This window comes from Rhinopithecus bieti, unplaced genomic scaffold, assembly GCF_001698545.2.
Source record: "Rhinopithecus bieti isolate Rb0 unplaced genomic scaffold, ASM169854v2 scaffold_23276, whole genome shotgun sequence".
Taxonomy (NCBI): Eukaryota; Metazoa; Chordata; class Mammalia; order Primates; family Cercopithecidae; genus Rhinopithecus; species Rhinopithecus bieti.
Window position 1 is genome coordinate 748,051 of NW_016810868.1, and position 20,927 is coordinate 768,977.

The window sequence follows — 20,927 nt, forward strand, 5'->3', positions numbered from 1 at the left end:
CCCCTCCGCTGGTCCCCCCACCCGTCCCCCCCAGTTCCCCTACCCGGCCCCTCCCCTGCACCATTCTGTGTCCCGGGCTGGCGGGCCCCCACCTGACTTTAACCCTGGCTGCAGACCCACACTGGTGGGCTTTCCCTTCCAACTTTCCATCCTAAGACAATGCTATTCCCAGAAGGCTTCAGGGCAGTGCGTTACCGGGGTCTGGTGGGGGGACCCTCTCCGTGCCCCTCCCTCAGTGCCAACACGTTCCAGGCAGCCAGGAAAGGGCTGGGGGCACAGTGGAGGGTGGGCACAACCCCCTGCCTGCTCCCTGCCCACCCAGCGGCCTTTCGCCTCTGCCCTCCTCCTGGGTGGAGCCACCCCTGGTGGCCTGAAATGGCACAAAATGGTCCCTCCATCTCCACTGCCACCAGAACCTCCTGTGGGTCAAGGAGTGGCCAGGGGATTCCATGGCACCAAGAGCTTCGGGCAGAGGCGCTCCCCAGTCCACAGGGCCCTCCTGTGACGGTGCCGTCACCCATGGACACCCCATAGCCAGCAGCACAGTGAGCCCTGCCCAGCCTCACCTCCCAGGCTTGCAGCTTGAACCGCAGGCCCAGCTGTGTGTAGTCGATGAGAGCGTGGCCCCTCAGCTGTGCCAGTGCCAGCCGGAAGTCAGACAGAGCCTCCTGGAACCTGTGGGCAGCCGGGGTCCCCTCAGCGGCACAGGGCGGAGACGGGGCTGGGGCTGGGCAGTTTTCACATCCAGCCCCGCTCCAGCGACCCCCAACACCTGGTTCCAAGGAGACCTGAAGGAGGGCAGTGCGGTGCCTGTCTCCACACTCAGGTCTAGGTACGTGGGCCAGGGGTCCATGCACATGTGTGCTGGGGCTCCAGCATTTTCCCAGCTCACTCAGCTTCCTAGGCCCCTGCCTGCCCCCAAGCCTCTCTTCTGAACTGTGCAGAGCACCCTGGTTATTTCCCCTCCTCTTCGCAGGACCCCCACCCCAAGGGGGCAACCCCTCCAAACTCTGAGCCTCCTTCCAAGCCTTGCTGGAGCTCCCCAGCGCCTGCCGGAAACGCTTCTCCTTCAGGCGGGCTTCCCGTGCCCATCTGAAGGAGAGGCTGCCCCCAGAGGGGTCTGGGTGGTCATCCAGAAAGGCAGAGTGAGTCCCACAGCCATCATCCCGAATGCTGGCTCCTCAGTCAAGGAAGAGATGGCTTTTGCGTTCACCTGCCTTTCTGAAAGGCAAAATATCTCGAGATCCTGGCTGTCTGGGCGACTGCATATATGCTGGCCCCTGAAGCCTTTGATGGATCTTGTTAGAAGACGGGTTGTTCATCTTGGTGTTTTGATGACCAGTGATAAAGCCAGGTGCACACAATCACCATCCAGAGTCTATGCACGTACGTCTTCCCCCTTCTGACTTAGCTCCTCACGAGCACTGTCATCTGCTCGTAGCTGTCACACCCGTGAACCTGTCGCTAGAGTGCATGAATTTGTGCTTGAAAAAATATGTATGTTGGCAGGGTGTGGTGGCTCATGCCTGTAATCCCAGCACTTTGGGAGGCCGAGGCGGGCGGATCATGAGGTCGGGAGATCAAGACCATCCTGGCTAACATGGTGAAACACCGTCTCTACTAAAAAAATACAAAAAATTAGCCGGGCGTGGTGGCGGGCACCTGTAGTCCCAGCTACCCGGGAGGCTGAGGCAGGAGAATCGCTTGAACATGGGAGGTGGAGCTTGCAGTGAGCCAAGATCCGGCCACTGCACTCCAGCCTGGGCGACAGAGTGAGACTCTGCCTCAAAATAATTTTTAAAAAGTAAATAAATATCTTTTACAGAATTTTATTTTTTCTAGAATTATATTTTTTGGGATTTTAGACTTCAGGGGTTTTGACATTCAGGATTGCAAGGCTTTCGGGACTGTGATCCGCTTCCCCACAGAGCCTGCCCTCCTGGGATGGGGTCTTTGAGCATCAGGCAGAGAGGCCGAGGCAGGGCCTGGCCTGCAGTCCCGATGGTCTCCCTTCCCTCATTCCTCCTTTAGGAAGGGACATGGTGCAGAGGGCCCAGGTGAGCAGTGAGGACCCGACCACCTGTGTTCAAGGGTGGTGTTCAGCAGAGGTGAGGGCCACAGTCTCTGCCCAGGTTTCCCTGGAGCCAGGAACCATGGAGGAGGTGGTAGGCAAGAGGAGGGAGCAGGTGGAGGGGGGGGGGAGTGCAGGAGTGGACTCTGCAGGGAGACAAAGGGCCGTCAGAGGAGGAACAAGGCACCCCTGTACTCACCTCGCCAGCTGGAAGTTGGCCACTCCTCGCTGGAAGAAGCCAACCGCCATGCAGGTGTCCTTGGTCACGGCTTGGTCAAATGCCTGGGGACAAAAATGCCCACGGGATGCCAAGGTCCGTAACCTGGTCACACAGCATCACAGATACAGTGTGATCGGTGCCAGGGCCACAGAATCCCATCAGCCCCTCCTGCTCCTGTCCAGGGACCTTTGGAGGCTCCTGCCTAGGCAGGGCTGTTGCCACTCAGGCTGCCACAGCCCACCCAACCCCAACCCGTCCAGGGTGCAAAGCCCACTGAGGTGCTGCTAAAACTGATTTGTTTACCGTGAGCACAAGGACAGAGGCTGGAAAAAAGTGTTCCAGTGTGTTAATAATAGTTACCTCGGGGGGTGGGGTTATACGAGACTTTTGTCTTTTAAAAATCTTTTTTTTTTGAGACGGGGTCTCGCTCTGTCACCCAGGCTGGAGTGCAGCGGCTCGATCTCGGCTCACTGCTGCCTCCACCTCTGGGTTCAAGAGATTCTCGAACTCCTGACCTCAGGCAACCTTGGCTGTCACATACTGGAGATGAGATAACACAGCCCAGATCTCAGAGTCACCAGTTAAAGAACTGCATTACAGGCCGGGCATGTTAGCCCACACCTGTAATCCTAGCACTTTGGGAGCCCGAGGCAGGTGGATCATGAGGTTAGGAGTTCGAGACCAGCCTGGCCGACATGGTGAAAACTTGTCTCTACTAAAAATACAAAAATGAGCTGGGCATGGCGGTACACACTTGTAGTCCCAGCTACTCGGGAGGCGGAGGCAGCAGAATCGCTTAAACCAGGGAGGCGGATGTTGCAATGAGCTGAGATCATGCCACTGCACTCCAGCCTGCAAGACAGAGCAAGATTCTGTCTCAAAACATAAAATAAAAATCCTTTTTGGATAGTTCATGCAAAATGACACATGGGTTTATCTGTGTGTAAAGCACAGCTCTTCCTTAAACCAGACTCAGAAAGCACATAGAATGTTCTGAACAGGGACTGTGGCCATCAGTTAAATGTGTGTGACAGGAAGGGTGCTATGGCCTCTCTTTCACAAATCTGGCTGAGCGGGGTCTTCTCACTGAACCAAGTTCACACAGGTGTGAAGTGTGGCGGCTGAGCACAGGCACGCAGCCCTGATGTGGGGTGGCTGCTCAGGGCCGGCAGAACCCACCTGTCTTCCCCAAGCATCACGCAAGGCTCCTACCAAGAGACAGCAGTTCCAGCAACACCCTCTGTACCCTGGCCTGCCCCTCAGATGATCGGTTTTATGAATCATAGCTGTTCCATCCTCTTTCCTAAGTTCCTATATTCCTAATAGCATATGCTGTGATTAGCTGTATTGACTTTCACCGTGTCCTCTCTCTGTAGTGAAACCAAGCATATGAGCATGAGGTGACTGGGTTAGCCCCAAACATAGGATTTGTTGCTGAACCACCTGGTGTCTAATGATTACATTCCCTTTCTTGGATAACATTTTAAAATGAAATCATTGTGGGTGGGGCAGCATGGCTCACGTTTGTAATCCCACCAACTTTGGGAGGCCAAGGCGGGTAGATCACCTGAGGTCAGGAGTTCAAGACCAGCCTCACCAACATGGTGAAACCCGTCTCTACTAAAAATACAAAATTAGCCGGGCAGGGTGCTGGGCGCCCCTAATCCTAGCTACTAGGGAGGCTGAGGCAGAATTGCTTGAAATCCGGAGGCAGAGGTTGCAGTGAGCCGAGATCGCGCCACTGCACTCGAGTCAGCCTGGGCGACAGAACAAGACTCCATCTTTGAAACAAAAAAAATGAAATCATTGTAAAGGTGACTGTAAATTTGTACGCAGCTTTAAGACACAAGAGAGGGGAGTCTCATGCGCTTTGCCCAGTCTCCTCCAAGGGGGATATTTTGCGAGTCAGGGGCGTGGAGACCCTCTCACAGAGCGAAGTTCCCTCTCCTTTTCATCGCTGTGTCACCAAGCCTTCAATAACCGTGGGCACCTGCCTGCTTCTGCAGGGTGCTTGGGACTGAGCGTGGGGTCAGCGCTGGTGTTTGGAATGCGCAGGTACAGGCGGCCTCGGAACGGGGGCGGGCGCAGGAAGGGCAGCGGACTCCTTGCAGGGCCTTGGCCGCTGCACCCGGACACCCTGGACTCCTGGCTGTTTCAGGGAGTGGGCTGGGGGACGGCTGAGTGCTCAGAGGAGGAGACTGACCCGGTCTCCTGGCCATGACCACAGGTGCAACGCTTTCCCCTTGCGGCAGGGCGGCCCCTCGGGCCTGACCCAGCCCAGCAGCTTCCTCCTTCCCGGTGTGAGTCACCCTCGGGCCCGGGCCTCTGCCAGTAACCGCCGCGCCCCCCAGCCCGGCCTCGCTCAGCTCAGGTGCGGCCCCCACTGCTCGGCTCCCACCTGCCGGGGCCTTCGCTGGGTCGGGGGCGGCAGGACGACCCCGTCACCATCGGGGAGGGGCGCAGGGCCCTCCCCAAGGGCTCGAGGCGGAGGCATCGTCCGCACCGGCCTCCCCACGCCCCGCTCACCCGCAGCGCGGCCTCGGCGTCCCCGGCCAGCAGGTGCACGCAGCCCGCGTTGAAGCACAGCCTGGCGGGCGGCGCCGGGACGCCCAAGAAGAGGTGCAAGGCGCTGGCCCAGTCCCCACGATCCACGGCCTGCGCGCCCAGGTGCCAGGCGCGCACCAGGTCCCCCAGAGAGGCCATGGCGGCCCGTGGCTGCTCGAGGAGGAGCTGGGATCCCGCGGAGGGGCAGGTACCGGGGCCGGGAGGCGGCGCGGGGCTGCGGGGCCTGGGAGGCGGGCAGACGAGCGACAGCCTCGCGCCAGGTGCAACCCCGCTGCCCCACGGCGCCCCCTGGCGGCAGGCGCCCGGCTCCTCCCGGGGTAGGGCCCGCCCGCCCGGGACCTCCTGGACCACGCCCCCCGCCTGAAAACGGCACGCCCTCCAGGCCCTCCGACCACGGCCGCACTCCATTCAGCCCCCCGGCCCCCGGCCGGACTTCCGCCGCGACTTTGTGCGCCCGGCATCCAAGCCCCGGTCCCACGCGTGGCCTCGGTCCCGGCCGATAAAAGCCTCCGGGGCCAGCCGCCTGCGGTAGGGCCAAGGTTCGCGGCCGGCGTGGCACGGTTGGGCGGGTGCGGCGCCGCAGTGTGGAGCGACCCGGGCCCGCGCGGGCCATGGGTGGGCGGCCTGGGCGCGAGAGGGCAGAGCGGGGCCGGGCCCAGTGCGCGTCCTGAGGTGTGGGCCGCAGCTGAGAGTGAGCCGGGGGCGGGCCGCCGGCTCTCCCGGGGTGGGGAAACTGAGGCCCCGATGGAGCGGGAAAGGCGCGTTCTCCTGCAGGGCCCCACTCTGGAGGCCGCCGGGCAGCCGGAAGCCGCGGGGAGCTGAGCCGACCCCTCCGCCCTGTCCCGCAGGGCCTGCCCTCCTCCGCGCCTTCCGAGCGCGGACTTCACGGGACCCGGAGGCCCTTCGCTCCGTCGCCGAAGAGGAGGCGCTCCCGGTGGGACGCGCGCCCAGCCCTGCCCTCCCCGGGAGAAGGGACGGGCGCCTCTCTGCAGGAGCCCTGGCTTCCTGCCCACCGGCGCTGAGTCCTGTATTAGTTGTGAACCTAAAATAATGAAAAGGGTCAGAATGTGGTGCCCGGTGGGTTTATTCAGGTACAGAGGTCGAGGGCGGCCTGGGTCACCAGGTGCACCGGAGAACAAGACAGAGGCTCAGGTTTTTAAAGAAAAGAGAGCCCGTCGGAGAGCAGGTGGTTTGGAGCTCACTGGCTTGTAGAAATGGCATTGGTTCGCGATTGGCCACGGCTGGGTGTTATCAGTGGGAAGTTACTTGGCTCAAGGGGTAGTGAGGGACTGCGATTTCATTTGAAATGCTTTCTGGTACTTAACATCAGGCTTTCTGGGCCAGAAGTTTAAAAGGGCTTTGCATTCCTCAGATAAATGATTTTTTCTTTCTCATTTGCCCCCCTTTTGATCAAAATATTTCTTCTTGAAAGCATTGATTATCAAAATCTGAGGGTCAGAGTGTCCCCTCTTGCTGGGAAGGCACATTCCCGCATAGTCCTGTCCCATGCCAAGCAGGGAAGGAGGAGACATTTCAGGGAGGATTTTATTTTTATTTATTTATTTATTTTTTTGAGACGGAGTCTCGCTCTGTCGCCCAGGCTGGAGTGCAGTGGCCGATCTCAGCTCACTGCAAGCTCCGCCTCCCGGGTTTACGCCATTCTCCTGCCTCAGCCTCCCGAGTAGCTGGGACTACAGGCGCCCGCCACCTCGCCCGGCTAGTTTTTTGTATTTTTTTAGTAGAGACGGGGTTTCACCATGTTAGCCAGGATGGTCTCGATCTCCTGACCTCGTGATCCGCCGGTCTTGGCCTCCCAAAGTGCTGGGATTACAGGCTTGAGCCACCGCGCCCGGCCGGATTTTTTTTTAAGAACACCACAAACTGAATTGGAATGGCATCACAGGGTGGCAAACATGAGGCCTCAGTGAAGTCATTAATTTATACAGCTGCTATCACCTGTTGAATCATCTCTAGTTTTTAGAAACACCATTAATTTTAGTTTTCTCAGAAGTAACACATAGGACTATAACCAATTTATATGCTAGGATGAAAAAAACAAACCTGTTCCATTAGGGAGACAACTAAAAACATGAAGAAACTAAAATCCATGTTCTTTATTGATTGTTTATTTAGTGATGGGGTCTTGCTCTGTCGCCCACGCTGGAGTGCAGAGGCACAATCCCCACTCATAGCAGCCTTGAGCTCTTGGGCTTAAAGGATCCTCTTGTACTCAGCCTCCCGAGTACCTGGGAATACAGGTGTTTGCCACCAGGACCGGCTAATTTTTAAATTTTTTTGGTGGAGACTAGGTCTTGCCACCTTGCCCAGGCTAGTCTCGAACTCCTGAGCCCACGTGATCCTCTCATCTGGGCCTCCCAAAGTGCTGGGATTATAGGTGTGAACAGTGTACCCAGCCAGGTTCTTCTTTAGAGACTTGTAGCCAGAAATTGTTCAGGATTTAGTCCAGATTGTAGGAAAATAAAAAATACAATGGTCAGGGATAGAATCCAGTAATAGGTATGCTACAGTTTTCTCTGAAACATAATTTTCTCTACTTCCCCATTTCTACCAAAGATAAATCTTGGTAAGACCAATTTACTTGTAAAATAAATTTTAGGATTATATTTGGCCTGATTATTTGTCTAAAGTACAACAACAGTGGTGACTGGCCATATAGGCTCCTTTTTAAATTGGCTGGAACTTTGCCATAAGGAATTTCAGATTAGACTTTTTTTCCCCATGTCAGACAGGTAATGTGCTGACATCCTAACGGGGTTTGAGGGAGACATACCCTACACATGAGGCAATCATCATGCTTATGAACTACAAAAGGGTCAGATTAGACCTTTAAAAGCCACTTGAGGGGTGGGCACGGTGGCTTACGCCTGTAATCCCAGCACTTTGGGAGGCCGAGGTGGGCAGATCACGAGGTCAGGAGATCGAGACCATCCTGGCTAACACAGTGAAACCCCGTCTCTACTAAAAAAAAAATACAAAAAATTAGCCAGGCGTGGTGGAGTGCGCCTGTCCCAGCTACTCGGGAGGCTGAGGTGGAGAATGGCGAACCTATGAGGCGGAGCTTGCAGTGAGCCGAGATTCCGCCACTGCACTCCAGCCTGGCTGACAGAGCGAGACTCCGTCTCAAAAAAAAAATAAATAAATAAAATAATACCTGTATGAATTGGGGGGGGGAGTGTCTTCCAGGTCCCAAACTATCTTGAAGTTCCTGGATCTGTCAGAAAGTGACATTCTTTACTTACCTCAAGGCCAAGAACCTTGTAAGGGAACTATGTAAACAGGGCACCAGTCCAGTCATCCCAAGGGGCTTTTTATTGGCTCTGTAAAGTGAACCTCGATTCCTCAAAGCAGTCTGGTCATATCCGAAAATACGTCATTCCAGTCCAAGCCTTGGTAGAATAACCAGGGTCTCCAATTGTGTCCTGTTACAAGGCAAACAGATTCTTACTGAACTCATGCAAATAACTACATTGCCATAAAATAAGAATACTCATGAATCGCTTCCAGATTTTTGAGAAATCAGATAGAGAAAAAGACAAATGTTTCAGTTTTGCTCACAAAAGTGTATGTCACCCAATTGCTATAGCTATAAATGGTTCAAACAGAAAAGGATTTTGACTCTGGAAAACAAAATATAAAAGAGTCAGCAAGGTTTCAACAACAACAAAAGTCACAAAAAGCATTTCAGACCTCTATCAGTTCCATTCTATGTAATTTGCTTTTTTTTGAGACAGAGTCTCGCTATGTCGCCCAGGCTGGAGTGCAGTGGCACGACCTTGGCTCACTGCAAGTGCTGCCTCCTGGGTTCACGCCATTCTCCTGCCTCCGCCTCCCAAGTAGCTGGGACTACAGGCGCCGCCATCACGCCAGACTAATTTTTTGTATTTTTGGTAGAGATGGGGTTTCACTGTGTTAGCCAGGCCAGGATGGTCTCGATCTCCTGACCTTGTGATCCACCTGCCTTGGCCTCCCAAAGTGCTGGGATTACAGGCGTGAGCCACCGCGCCCAGCCACTTTCTTCTGTGTGATGTTGGGTTAGCAATCCTCATGAAAGCATCAGCTTTTTAATAAGAGTCATGGAAATTTTTACTTGGTCCATTGGTGTGATCTCCCAAGTTATCAGAAGTCTGTATACTTGTCAGTGTCCTTTCCATGAAGTTCCTTGAAAATACACATTTTGGACTGTAGCTTATTTTATTTATTTATTTATTTATTTATTTATTTATTTATTTAGAGACAGAGTCTCGCTCTGTTGCCCAGGCTGGAGTGCAGTGGCGCAATCTCGGGGTTACTGCAACCTCTGCCTCCCGGGTTCAAGCAGTTCTCCTGCCTCAGCCTCCTGAGTAGCTGGAATTACAGGTATGTGCCACCATACCCAGCTAATTTTGTATTTTTAGTAGAGATGGGGTTTTACCACGTTGCCCTTGCTGGTTTTGAACTCCTGACTTCAAGTGATCCACCCGCCTCAGCCTCCCTAAGTGTTGGGATTACAGGCGTGAGCCACCATGCCTGGCCTTAAACTGCATTTTGAGAAGAAAGTAAAACAGTAATTTTCTGTGGATAACAAAAGACTTAGAGTAGCCATGGGTGAAGATGCGATTGACAGGGAATTTGGTTCCTTCTGTGGTTAAAACAATTGAACATATAATCACGACTGATAACATATACCAAGACATGTCAGAATTTTTAGGAATCTCATACAATTTTGGAACGTATGTTAATAATACATTTATACAAATATAACTCAAACAGCATTCCGCATTTGACGATGCTTCCTGTATGATTTTAACGTACCAGATAAGCCTCATACATCTCCCTTGGACTTCTCGGGGTTCCTGTTTGTTATGTCCAAGTTAGTTCAGGTCAAAAAACCCTTACTTTTAGGACTTGAAATTTGATTTTGGGAAGTATGTCAAATATCAAAGGCTTAAAACAATTTCAAAACAGGATCACAGGTCACTGTAAAATAAGCCATTCATTTAATCAAATTGGTAATTCAGAGATTTCCCAAAGCAAAAACCTTTACTGTGATAGAGAGGAGACTTAGTTTCCCAAGCGATCAACAGACCTAATAAAAACAGCATGAAGCAAACAGAATGTCTCTCCCTCTTTCCCCTCTTTATTTTCCTATTTACTCAAAAGATAAAATATTTTACAATGTCTTATTAATACTACACGAAATGTTGTTCAAAAGAAAAACAAACTCTACTTTTCTTATACATCCATCTCACATACAGAATTGATTCTCTTATATTTAGTAGTTTCAGTTACATATATTAATTACAGTGTTAACTTAGCGACCCTAATTTTCAGTCAAAAACTTAGGGAGTAATTTTGGACTGTATTTGTAGATGAAAACCATTTCATAATGTTTTACAGAGATACGTTTCGTAAATTTTTTATTAACAGATCTAAATATATTTAGCTTTCCTATACCATATAAAAATAAGATACTAAAGTATATAAGCTTAAACTTATGCTTAGTAATTAATGCTTCAATGTTTTACGTAGAAACGACTCAGACGTTTGTTTGTTTGTTTTTTGAGATGGAGTCTCTTGTCACCCAGGCTGGAGTGCAGTGGCACAGTCTCAGCTCACTGCAACCTCTGCTTCCCGGGTTCAAGCGATTCTTCTGCCTCAGCCTCCCAAGTTAGCTGAGATTACAGGTGCACGCCACCATGCCTGGCTAATTTTTGTATTTTTAGTGGAGATGGGGGTTTTACCATGTTGGCTAGGCTGGTCTCGAACTCCTGACCTCAGGTGTTCCGCCCGCCTCAGCCTCCCAGAGTACTGGGATTACAGGTGTGAGCCACTGCGCCCGGCCACAAAAGGAGATTAATAGGAGAAGTGGCATCACCCAGGGCGCAGACATCCTGCCAGCCCCGGGGGTCCTCGGCCTCCCAGTGACCCTGCGTCCCCGAGGTTCAGCCATCCCCTCCGTGGTCCCACCCCAGTCCTTGCAGCTCACCCCCTCCTGCCCCGCCAGCCCCTCACCCACGGGCTCCTCAGATCCCCCGGCTCTGTCCTTTCCTCCCCGCCTGACGACCCCGCCTCCCCTGCAGGCGCCCTGGGCAGGACCCGCCCGCGGCACGGCCTGCGCTTGAAGGAGGCAGGAAGGGCCCAGCCGCGGTGGCCGGTGTGCCCGGTGTGCCCGGGGCGCACACGTGGTGTCGCTGATGTCGCCTGCGCCGACCTCCTGTTCGTTTCATGGCGGAAGCGGCTCCGCCGCGTGGTGGCCGCGCGCCTCCCCCTCCGCTCGGCAGTTCTTCCTCTGTGACCGCCACGCGCGGCGCAGCTGGGGTCGTTTGTGCGCGAGCGTTCGTGCGGACGCGCGTTGCTGGTCTTCGTGGTCTCTGCCCGGGAGGGGAACTGCCGGGGCCCGTGGTCACTGTGTTCGACTTTCCGGGGAACGGGTGGGCTGTGGGGTGTGGCAGCGCCGCCTCCCGCCCCTCGCGCCGTTCGCTCCACGCAGATGCGGTCCACAGGGGCCTCCATGCCGCGGAACCCACGGTCGTGTTCGGCCTCACCCAGGGACCCGTCTGGCCCCTCTGCGGGCGCGCTGGCTTCCTGGCAGCCTGGGCGCCGCCGGGGTGTGCTGTGCTCACCGCCCACCAGCTTACCATGTTAACTAACGACAAACCGTGGGAACCTGGCCACCCCCGTGCCTGCACCCGCCTGAGTCCCCGGCCGCATCCTCTGTCCGAGTCCAGACCCGTGTGTCTCCCACCGCCCTCCTGACTTCTTCCCCGGCGTCAGGTGGGCGCGCCTCCCCCGGGAGCTCGGGCCTCACAAGGGTCGCCCTCTCCTGCCCTGGCCGCCTCCGCCTGTTCTCAGGCCCGCAGGGAGGCGGAGGAGAGCCTAAGGTGGGGTCCCCTTGGTCAGACCCTCCTGTGGAGTTGGGCGTGTTCTGGCCGCGTCTGTCGTGAAACCGGGAGGTGTCGGGGCTTCCTGGCCTCCTGACTCGTGGACGGCGGCACCGTCATCAGCCCCAAGCCCAGCCCGGGGAGGGCCTGCTCCCTTCTGCTCCAGGTGGGAGCGGCTCTTGCCCGGGGCGCCTCCGTGAGCACCCTCGCGAGCTCGCGACAGCCCCAGGCTGGGCTGCGGGACGGGCGACCGACCCTGGGTGTTGGTCCTTGTGTCACGGGCGGTGTAGAACCAGGTCCTGGAACCTGGTGCTGCCTCGGTGTGACCTGGCTGTGTCGCGTCCCCATCCTCCATAGAGGGTGGCTGCCTGGCCTGGTGCGGGATGGTGCTCTGAGCCGCAGGGCGTTTCCCAGCACGTGTTAGGGTCCTGGGTGGACAGGACTTTTGGGAAGCAGCAGCTGGGCCTGTGAGGGTATGGACGCCTGCCCGGGGATCAGCTGGGCTGGCCGGGTGTTTCTGGTGGAGACCTGGGACGTGAGCCGATGGGCTGCCGGAGGTCCCTCCTGGACTGTGCAGAAGCTGTGGTGGAATGTGAGCCTGACCTGGGGTGCCGGCCTGATGGGAAGGTGGCAGAGGCTGTGTGACTTGGAGATAGGTGGTGAAGGCCCTGAGGCTGCCCCCTTGTCCCTGTGGGTCCCTCGCTCTGGGGACCTCGGGCTGCCGAGGACTGAGTGCAGTGCAGTCCTGGTGGAGCGGTCACCCAGCCAGCCACAGAATTCAGTGCCCTCGCCCTGGTGGAGGGTTCACCCAGCCAGCCACCACAGAATTCTTGGCCCTCAGGCACTGCTGAAGAGAGCGAAAGCTCTGGCTGTGGGGCCCAGGTGTGGCTGGCAGTGGGCGGAGGCAGGCAAAGGCCCTGTCACCGTGGGTGAGCCCTGGAGGTGCTAAAGCTAAGATCCCATCCTGGTTTTAACCTTCAAAAATATCATTAATGTTTTTTTCTTTTTTCTTGAATACAAACCAGGGTGTGTACATTGTGTAGTATTCAGAAAATACAAAACAGATCAAAGCACAGAGGCACCGTCGGCAGAGTAGCCAGACCCTCACACGTGTGTCTCCCGGGTTCTGAGAAGGGGCCTTGCAGCGTGCAGCGTGGTTGCCTTAGGGTAACGCAACTTTATGCTGCTCTGTGAAACCTTTCCCATGGCATTAAGTATTTTTATAAAACGTGGTTTTATTATTTTTTTTTATTTTTATTTTTTGAGACGGAGTCTCGCTCTGTTGCCCAGGCTGGAGTGCAGTGGCCGGATCTCAGCTCACTGCAAGCTCCGCCTCCCGGGTTCACGCCACTCTCCTGCCTCAGCCTCCGGAGTAACTGGGACTACAGGCACCCACCACCTCGCCCGGCTAGTTTTTTTGTATTTTTTTTTAGTAGAGATGGGGTTTCACCATGTTCGCCAGGATGGTCTCGATTTCCTGACCTCGTGATCCGCCCGTCTCGGCCTCCCAAAGTGCTGGGATTACAGGCTTGAGCCACAGTGCCTAGCCAAAACATGGTTTTAAAATGCTGTTTTTCGTTCATCAGATTCTACCCTGTGTGATCAGAACTGGGGTCCTTGGGAAAGCCCACCCTTGATGGAGGCCTGTTGGCCTCACCCTGTCTGCGAGGGTGACCCCAACGTGTGCTGCTGGCACCTCCCAGAAAGGGTTCCCCAGAGCCCACGGGGCCACCTGACCCGTCCTCACAGCTGTCCCTTGGTACATCTGTGTGTTGTGGGCAGTGAGCTGAGAGGGAGGTGGGGTGCAGGGAGAAGCTTGACTCAGGGCTAAAACCAACACGGTGAATAGGAAAGGTGTCCTTCAAAACCTCAGTCTGGGCAGGAGCAGTGACTCCTGCCTGTAATCCCAGCACTTCGGGAGGCCAAGGCGGGCGGATCACCTGAGGTCAGGAGTTTGAGACCAGCCTGGCGAACATGAAGAAACTTTGTCTCTACTAAAATTACAAAAATTTAGCCGGGTGTGGTGGTGCATGCCTGGTAATCCCAGACACTCAGGAGGCTGAAGCAGGAGAATCGTTTGAACCCGGGAGGCGGAGGTTGCGATGAGCTGAGATCGCGCCACTGTACTCCAACTTTGGCAACAGAGCGAAACTCCATCTCAAAACAAAACAAAACAAAAAAACCTGCGACCGGCCAGGCGCAGTGGCTCACACCTGTAATCCCAGCACTTTGGGAGGCCGAGGTGGGCGGATTGCTTGAGGTCAGGAGTTCAGGACCATCCTGGCCAACATGATGAAACCCCATTTCTACTAAAAATACAAAAATTAGCTGGGCGTGGTGGCACAGGCCTGTAATCTCAGCTATTTGAGAGGCTGAGGCAGGACAATCGCTTGAACCCTGGAGGCGAAGCTTGCAGTGAACCGAGATCACCCCCCTGCACTCCAGCTTGGGCGACCAAAGTGAGACTCCATCTCAGCCTGGGTAACAGAGCGAGACTCTGTCTCAAAAAAAAAAAAAAAAAAAAAACATAAAAACAAACATACAAACAAAAAACCCCTGCTACCTACATGGACCCCCTGGGGGACGAACATGCCAGCACCCCCCCGGGAGTGGTGGTGTGAGGCCCCACACCTGTCACACCTGCTGGCCTCCTTCTCCATCTCCTGTCTGTACAAATCCCTGGAAAGTTACTTTTTTTTTTTTTTTTTTGAGACGAGTCTCGCTCTGTCGCCAGGGCTGGAGTGCAGTGGCGGATCTTCAGCTCACTGCAGTCCCCTCCCGGGTTCACGCCATTCCTTCCTGCCCTCAGCCTCCCGAGTAGCTGGGACTAAGGCACCCGCCAGGTCGCCCGTTAGTTTTTGATTTTTAGTAGGACGGGTTTCACCATGTTAGCCAGGATGGTCTTGATCTCTACCCTCCGTGATCCGCCGTCTCGGCCTCCAAAGTGCTGGGAATTACAGGGCTTGAGCCACCGCGCCGGCCACTTTTTTTTTTTTTTTTTTTTGAGACAGAGTCTCACTCTGTCGCCCAGGCTGGAGTGCAGTGTCCTGATCTCGGCTCACTGTAAGCCTCCTGGGTTCAGGCCATTCTCCTGCCTCAGCCTCCCGAGTAGCTGGGACTACAGGCGCCTGCCACCACGCCCGGCTAATTTTTTTTTGTATTTATAGTAGAGACTGTTTCACCGTGTTAGCCAGGACGGTCTTGATCTCCTAACCTCGTGATCTGCCCCCTCGGCCTCCCAAAGTGCTGGGATTACAGGCGTGAGCCACCGTGTGCGGCCAGAAAGTTACTTTTTGTGTTTAAGATTGGTCATCTTAATTGTTAAAGAAAGGAACAATCCTTAGGTTAAATTGGTAAGTTTACAAAAACGAAAGACAGACAGCAACAGGCGTTGGTGAGGCTGTGGAGGAATTAGAATCATCGTGTATTATAGATGCAAGCGTAAAATGGTACGTCCACTGTGGAAACAGTCTGGTAGTTCCTCAAAAAGCTAAACATAGAAACACCAGGAGACTCAACAGTTCAGTCCTAGAAATGTGTGTCCCCAGATCAGTGAGAACACTCCACACAGAAACACATACACAGCTGTTCACAGCAGCACTGTTTATAACAGCCAGACAAGGGGGTGCAGCCCGAATGTCTGCTGGACAAACAGCCCGTGATCCCTGCACACGATGGGGCAGGACTCAGCCACGGAAAGGCAGTTCCAGCACACGCTGCTGCAGGGATGAGCTTTGAAGACACCGTGCCGAGTGAAATCAGCCAGCCACGAGAGAACAGAACCTGTATGGTCTCCTTTATAGGAAATGCCCAAAATAGAAAAATTCACAGAGACAGAAAATGGCCAGGGCCTGAGGAGGGGCGGAGGGAGTAACTGTTGATGGGCACATGGTTCATTGTCTTTGGGGCAGTGAAAATGTTCTGGGCTGAGACAGGTGGATCGCTTTAGGTCAGGAGTTCAAGACCAGCCTGGCCAAACGTGGCGAGACCCTGTCTCAACCAGAAATACAAAACTTAGCCGGGTGTGGTAGCGGGCGCCTGTAGTCCCAGCTACTCGGGAGACTTAGGCACAAGAATCACTTGAGCCAGGAGGCGGAGGTTACGGTGAGCTGGGATTGCACCAGCGCACTCCCCTGCGGGTGGCAGAGCGAGACCCTGTCTCAAAAAAAAAAAAACTAAGCCGGGCTCGGTGGCTCACGCCTGTAATCCCAGCACTTTGGGAGGCCGAGGCAGGCGGATCGCAAGGTCAGGAGATCGAGATCATCCTGGCTAACACGGTGAAACCCCGTCTCTACTAAAAATACAAAAAATTAGCCAGGCAAGGTGGCGGCACCTGTAGTCGGAGCTACTCGGGAGGCTGAGGCAGGAGAATGGCGTGAACCCGGGAGACGGAGCTTGCATTGAGCCGAGATTGTGCCACTGCACTCCAGCCTGGGCGACAGAGTGAGACTCCGCCTCAAAAAAAAAAAAAAAAAAAAATCTGGAGTTGGATAGTAGTGATGGTGACTCATGTCTGTGAATATGTTAAAAACACTGAGTTGTAACTTTAGGGTAAATTTTATGGTATATGAATTATATCTCAAAGTTGTAGAACAGTCACTGAGGCTGGGTGTGGTGGCTCACACCTGTAATCCCAGCACTTAGGGAGGTCGAGGCAGGAGGATTACCAAGCTCAGGAGTTTGAGACCAGTCTGGGCAACATAGTGAGACCCTATCTCTACAAAAAATACCCCCCCAAAATTATCCGGGTGCAGTGTATACTGCAGTGGTCCCAGCTACTCGGAAGGCTGAGGTGGGAGGATCATTTGAGCCCGGGAGGTTGAGGCTGCCATGAGCTGTGATCGCTCCACCGCACTCCAGCCTGGGCAACAGTGAGACCCTGTCTCAAAAAAATTAAACAAAAATGGTCACTGAGATGGTAAACACATGGAATTCCCTTTGAAGCCGGTGGACACAGTGTGTGAGTCAAGGCTGCTGTTCACTGAGGAGGCCTGAGCCTCCCTCCCGAGGGGACGGCTGTGCGTGGTCATCTTGCCAGCGTCAGCTCATCCTGCTGTGCCCTCGTGCTTCTGGGGGCTGCTCCTGGGGGGCTCCGGGGTAGCCACCCTGTCCCATGTGGAAGGTTTTCTGGTTTCCCCTGACACTGGGGAGCGGTGGCCGCAGGGCTGTTTGCTTCTCCTAGAAGGGCCCCGGTGGGCACCTGGAGCTTTATGACGAGGAGGCTTGTAAGTTTTCTTGTAGACATGTTTAAAAAATGAGAAACAAGTGAATTTATTTTTATAATATACTTTAACTCCAGTATACCCAAATTATTGCTATTTCCACATGCAGTGGATATAAAAAGCTGTCACAGACATATTGACACTGACTTTAATCACGTGTTTTGCACTTTCAGCTGTGGCTGCTGTGTCAGACAATATGAGGTGGGGAGGGGACAGGCCTTGAAGGCCTCCCTTGGGGGATGACAGCTTCTGGGGGCTCTGAAGCTGGCGTTGCCTGCCCACTCGCTCTGGGTCTCAGGCCGGCCTCCTGCCCCCTGTCCTTGCTGCATCCTCAGGGCGGCAGCTGCAGGGCCCTCAAGGACGGGTGAGGGTGGTCAGCGCTCTCAGAAGGGGGCAGTAAGGCCGGCTCTGTGGGGGTGGGGGAGCCTGGGAGCCCCCCGTCGGGTTGCCAGGGAGACCTGGGGGCACACAGCCCACTCTCTGGCCGCCTCCCACCCTCCTGGCCACGCCTGCTGGCGGCACAAAGCCCACCTGGAGGGCCTGCCGGTCCTCAGGGAAACACCACAGAAAAACCGCAGAGGAAGCGTGACCTGGCGCCCGGACAAGAATGCAGGGTGGCCCGGCTTCCAGTCCGTCTTGGGTGACTCACTGCGGTGTGCAGAAAACACCATTGTGCGCCTCAGCCACAGGAAGCCCTCCGCCTCTCCCCCCACTCCCCCCCGCCCCCGCCTGCCGCTCCTTTTCCAGGTCCTGGGGTGGGTGGCGCTATGGCACCGATGGAGAGACTGACGGCTGCCATCGGCCCACCATGGCCACTTCTCACCCTCCGCCAGTAACCTGGCTTCTTGTGGGGTCCTTCAAGGTCTGTCTGTTCGGGGGTCATTTGAGGGAGCTTTGGGTCCTACTTGAGGGCAAAGCTTCAAGGGAGGGGCCCCTGCACATCCTGTTGGTCCCGCTGGTCCCACTTTCCTGCAGAGGCTCCTTGGGAGGCCGCGGCATCCAAGCCGGGCCTCCCAGGAAACCGAGGAGTGGGGCTGCCACCCACCCTGCCTCAGAGCCCATCTCCAGAGCAAGCCCCGTGCCCAGGGCTCAGGGGCAGCTGTGCCTTAGCTGGTTTCCTTCTCTGGGAAGGGGGCGTCCTGGGCTCAGCTGGGTTTGGGGTGAATACGAGCCTTCCTGAGTGTGCGTGCCACTCCCACGCCTGCATCATCTACTCCATCTCACAGCGAGGCCTGAGACTCCCCCTGGGGCCATGTGTCAGGCCAGGGCTTGGGACTCCCCACCCGAGGGGGCGGCCTCAGGGCTTCAGCTGGAATCTGCTACAGGTTCTGTGGTGGTCCAGGGGCCCTGGAGGTGCCAGCCTATGCCCACTGGCCACCTACTCAGCGCACAGGGCAGCCACAGCCAATGACTGAACCTGCACCGAGGCTGGGGGCTGGGGCTCCGGGCACAGTCACCTGCAGACTCCTGTACCTCACTCAGGCCCTGGGGGTCTGCCAGGCTCTGTGGGAAAGGACACAGCCCTCGCCCTGCCCCCCGCCCTCAGCAGTGTCGCCTCCACAGTGAGTCAGGCATGTCCCCCGTGGGTCACCTCCTCCATGCCAGGCCGCCCCCAGGGGGACTCCCTTGTGCAGTTCTGCCCCGTGTGGGTGGGGGCCCAGCTGTACCGCCTCCCTGGGTGTGGGTCGTGGGGCTGGGGAACAAGAGCCTCTGGGGTTCTCAGAGCCCAGCGTTTTGTGGTCACAGGACTCATGGCAACAATTGGGCTTGAGTTAGCACCTTTCAGAAGAAATGAAGACACTTAAAAGAGTTGATTGTTGATTTTTTTTTTTTTTTGAGACAGAGTTGCACTCTGTCGCCCAGGCTGGAGTGCAGTGGTGCAATCTCAGCTCACTGCAACCTCCGCCTTGCAGGTTCAACTGATTCTCTTGCCTCACCCTGCCAAGTAGCTGGGATTACAGGCGCCCACCACCATGCCTGGCTAATTTTTGTATTTTTAGTGGAGATGGAGTTTCAGTATGTTGGCCAGGCTAGTTTCGAACTCCTGGCCTCAAATGATCTGCCCGCCTCAGGCTCCCACAGTGCTAGGATAAGAGTCGTGGTCTCAGCTCACTGCAACCTCCGCCGCCTGGGTTCATACCATTCTGCCTTAACCTCCCGAGTAGCTGGGATTACAGGCGCTGGCTACCATGCCCGGCTAATTTTTTGTATTTTTGGTAGAGACAGGATTTCACCATGTTGGCCAGGCTGGTCTCGAACTCCTGTCCTTGTGATCTGCTTACCTCGGCCTCCCAAAGTGCTGGGATTATAGGCATGATCCACTGTGCCCGGCCATCAGTTGTTAATTTTAAGTGGAAGCTGCAAAACTGGTGAGTGGCGTTGCCCCATCAGGGACCCGGGGAGCCCCGTTTGTCCTGGTGTGGGCTTGGGACCCGGCACCGTGTTGGAGAAAGATGCTGAGGGATCCAGACAGGCTCTTTCACCCTGAAACGAGACCAGTTACAGAAAGTGTGCGGTGGGGGAATGTGAACTGAATCCTTGCCAGCTGTTTCCGTTCTCAGTCACATCAGCCTGTGTCTCCACTTGGTCATTTTTAGGTCCAGGGTTTTGTAGACACAGCTCCCTCCCTACCCATCACACGCCCTTCCTACACGCCGTGCGCCCTCCCTACCCGCCTTCCCTACACACCGCGCACCACCACGCCTGGATACATACCTATTTCTTTCATAGAAACAGGGTCTCACTATGTTGCCCAGGCTGGACTCAAGCGATCCGCCTGCCAAGGCCTCCCAAAGTGGTGGGATCAGAGATGTGAGCCACCACGCCGGGCCAGTTTTCTGTTACTTAAAACACAAGATCTAAAACTGGGTTTTTTTTTTTTATTATTATTTTTTTTTGAGACAGAGTCTTGCTCTGTCGCCCAGGCTGGAGTGCAGTGGCGCAATCTCGGCTCACTGCAAGCTCCGCCTCCTGGGTTCCCGCCATTCTCCTGCCTCAGCCTCCTGAGTAGCTGGGACTGCAGGCACCCGCCACCACGCCCGGCTAATTTTTTGTATTTTAGTAGAGACGGGGTTTCACTGTGTTAGCCAGGATGGTCTCGATCTCCCGACCTCGTGATCCGCCCGTCTTGGCCTCCCAAAGTGCTGGGATTACAGGCGTGAGCCACAGTCCCCGGCCAAACTGGGTAATTTATAAAGAAAAGGAATTTATTTCTTACAGCTCTGGAGGCTAAGTCTAAGGGTGAGGGGAGCATCCGAGGAGGTGTTCATGCTGGTGGGACTCCAAAGGGTCCTGAGGCAGCTCGGGGCAGCCATGGTGAGGTCTCGGCGTGCGGGCTCAGGCCTTAGGCCTCTCTTCCTCTTCTTATAAAGCCACCAGTTCCACTCCCGTGATAACCCAGCAATCCACGGGCAGGATCCTCACCCCCCAGGCACGTCCCAAGGCTCCACCTCGAAATGCTGTAGCATGGTGATGGAGTTCCAGCGTGTTTCAGAGGGACAGACTTTAAATTATAGCAGCCGCCCTCCACAGAAGGGACAGGGCCAACTGCCCCCTTCCTGGGCCAATCAGCAAAGGGAGTGCCATCGAGGCCTTATGCAAGTTCATCCTGAGCTCAGGGACAAAAACAGCCCTGCAGACTCCTGTGGAGAGGGGCTGACCCAGCCTGATGGTGAGAGACAAGCCACGCTGGGTGCTGTGCCTGTGTTCCCACTGGCCTGGCTTCCCTGTACACAGTGGGTGTGTCCATTCCAACTGGCTCGAGGCTCTGCCTTTTTAAAGAGGACCTGGGAACTCATAAGCCACTCAAGGAACTGCAGATAAAAGGCCCCCAGTCTCAGATTTGGGGTTACCATTGGTCTGAGGGGCCAGTTCAGCTGTGCTGGATGTCCCTGGAAGGCCTTGCTGAGCAACTAGGGGGAGGTGTGAGGGCAGCAGGGATTGCTGTCTTCCCCAAAGCCCTTTTTTTT

At 55.2% G+C, this 20,927-nt stretch overlaps 2 protein-coding genes across 10 annotated transcripts in view; one reads left to right on the plus strand and one right to left on the minus strand.

The window, feature by feature from the left end:
• Nucleotides 1-11,744, minus strand: part of NOXA1 (NADPH oxidase activator 1) — an 18,123-nt gene extending 6,379 nt beyond the window's left edge. For 6 of the 9 annotated variants that reach the window (XM_017893113.1, XM_017893120.1, XM_017893112.1 and 3 more), the window contains exons 1-3: nucleotides 4,818-5,121; nucleotides 2,271-2,353; nucleotides 567-675 (exon numbers count right to left, since the gene is read on the minus strand). In XM_017893113.1, the coding sequence (XP_017748602.1) occupies nucleotides 567-675; nucleotides 2,271-2,353; nucleotides 4,818-4,994 (369 nt within the window). In that variant the 5' untranslated portion in view covers nucleotides 4,995-5,121. Of the gene's footprint in view, nucleotides 1-566; nucleotides 676-2,270; nucleotides 2,394-3,045; nucleotides 3,088-4,817; nucleotides 5,122-8,116; nucleotides 8,297-10,868 lie in introns of those variants that run through there. The other 3 variants (XM_017893117.1, XM_017893118.1, XM_017893119.1) reach the window with 3 other exon arrangements.
• Nucleotides 9,190-20,927, plus strand: part of EXD3 (exonuclease 3'-5' domain containing 3) — a 128,538-nt gene continuing 116,800 nt past the window's right edge. Inside the window, exon 1 of the mRNA XM_017893121.1 lies at nucleotides 9,190-9,233. The gene's annotated coding sequence lies outside the window, so the exon portion shown is untranslated. The remainder of the gene's footprint in view (nucleotides 9,234-20,927) is intronic.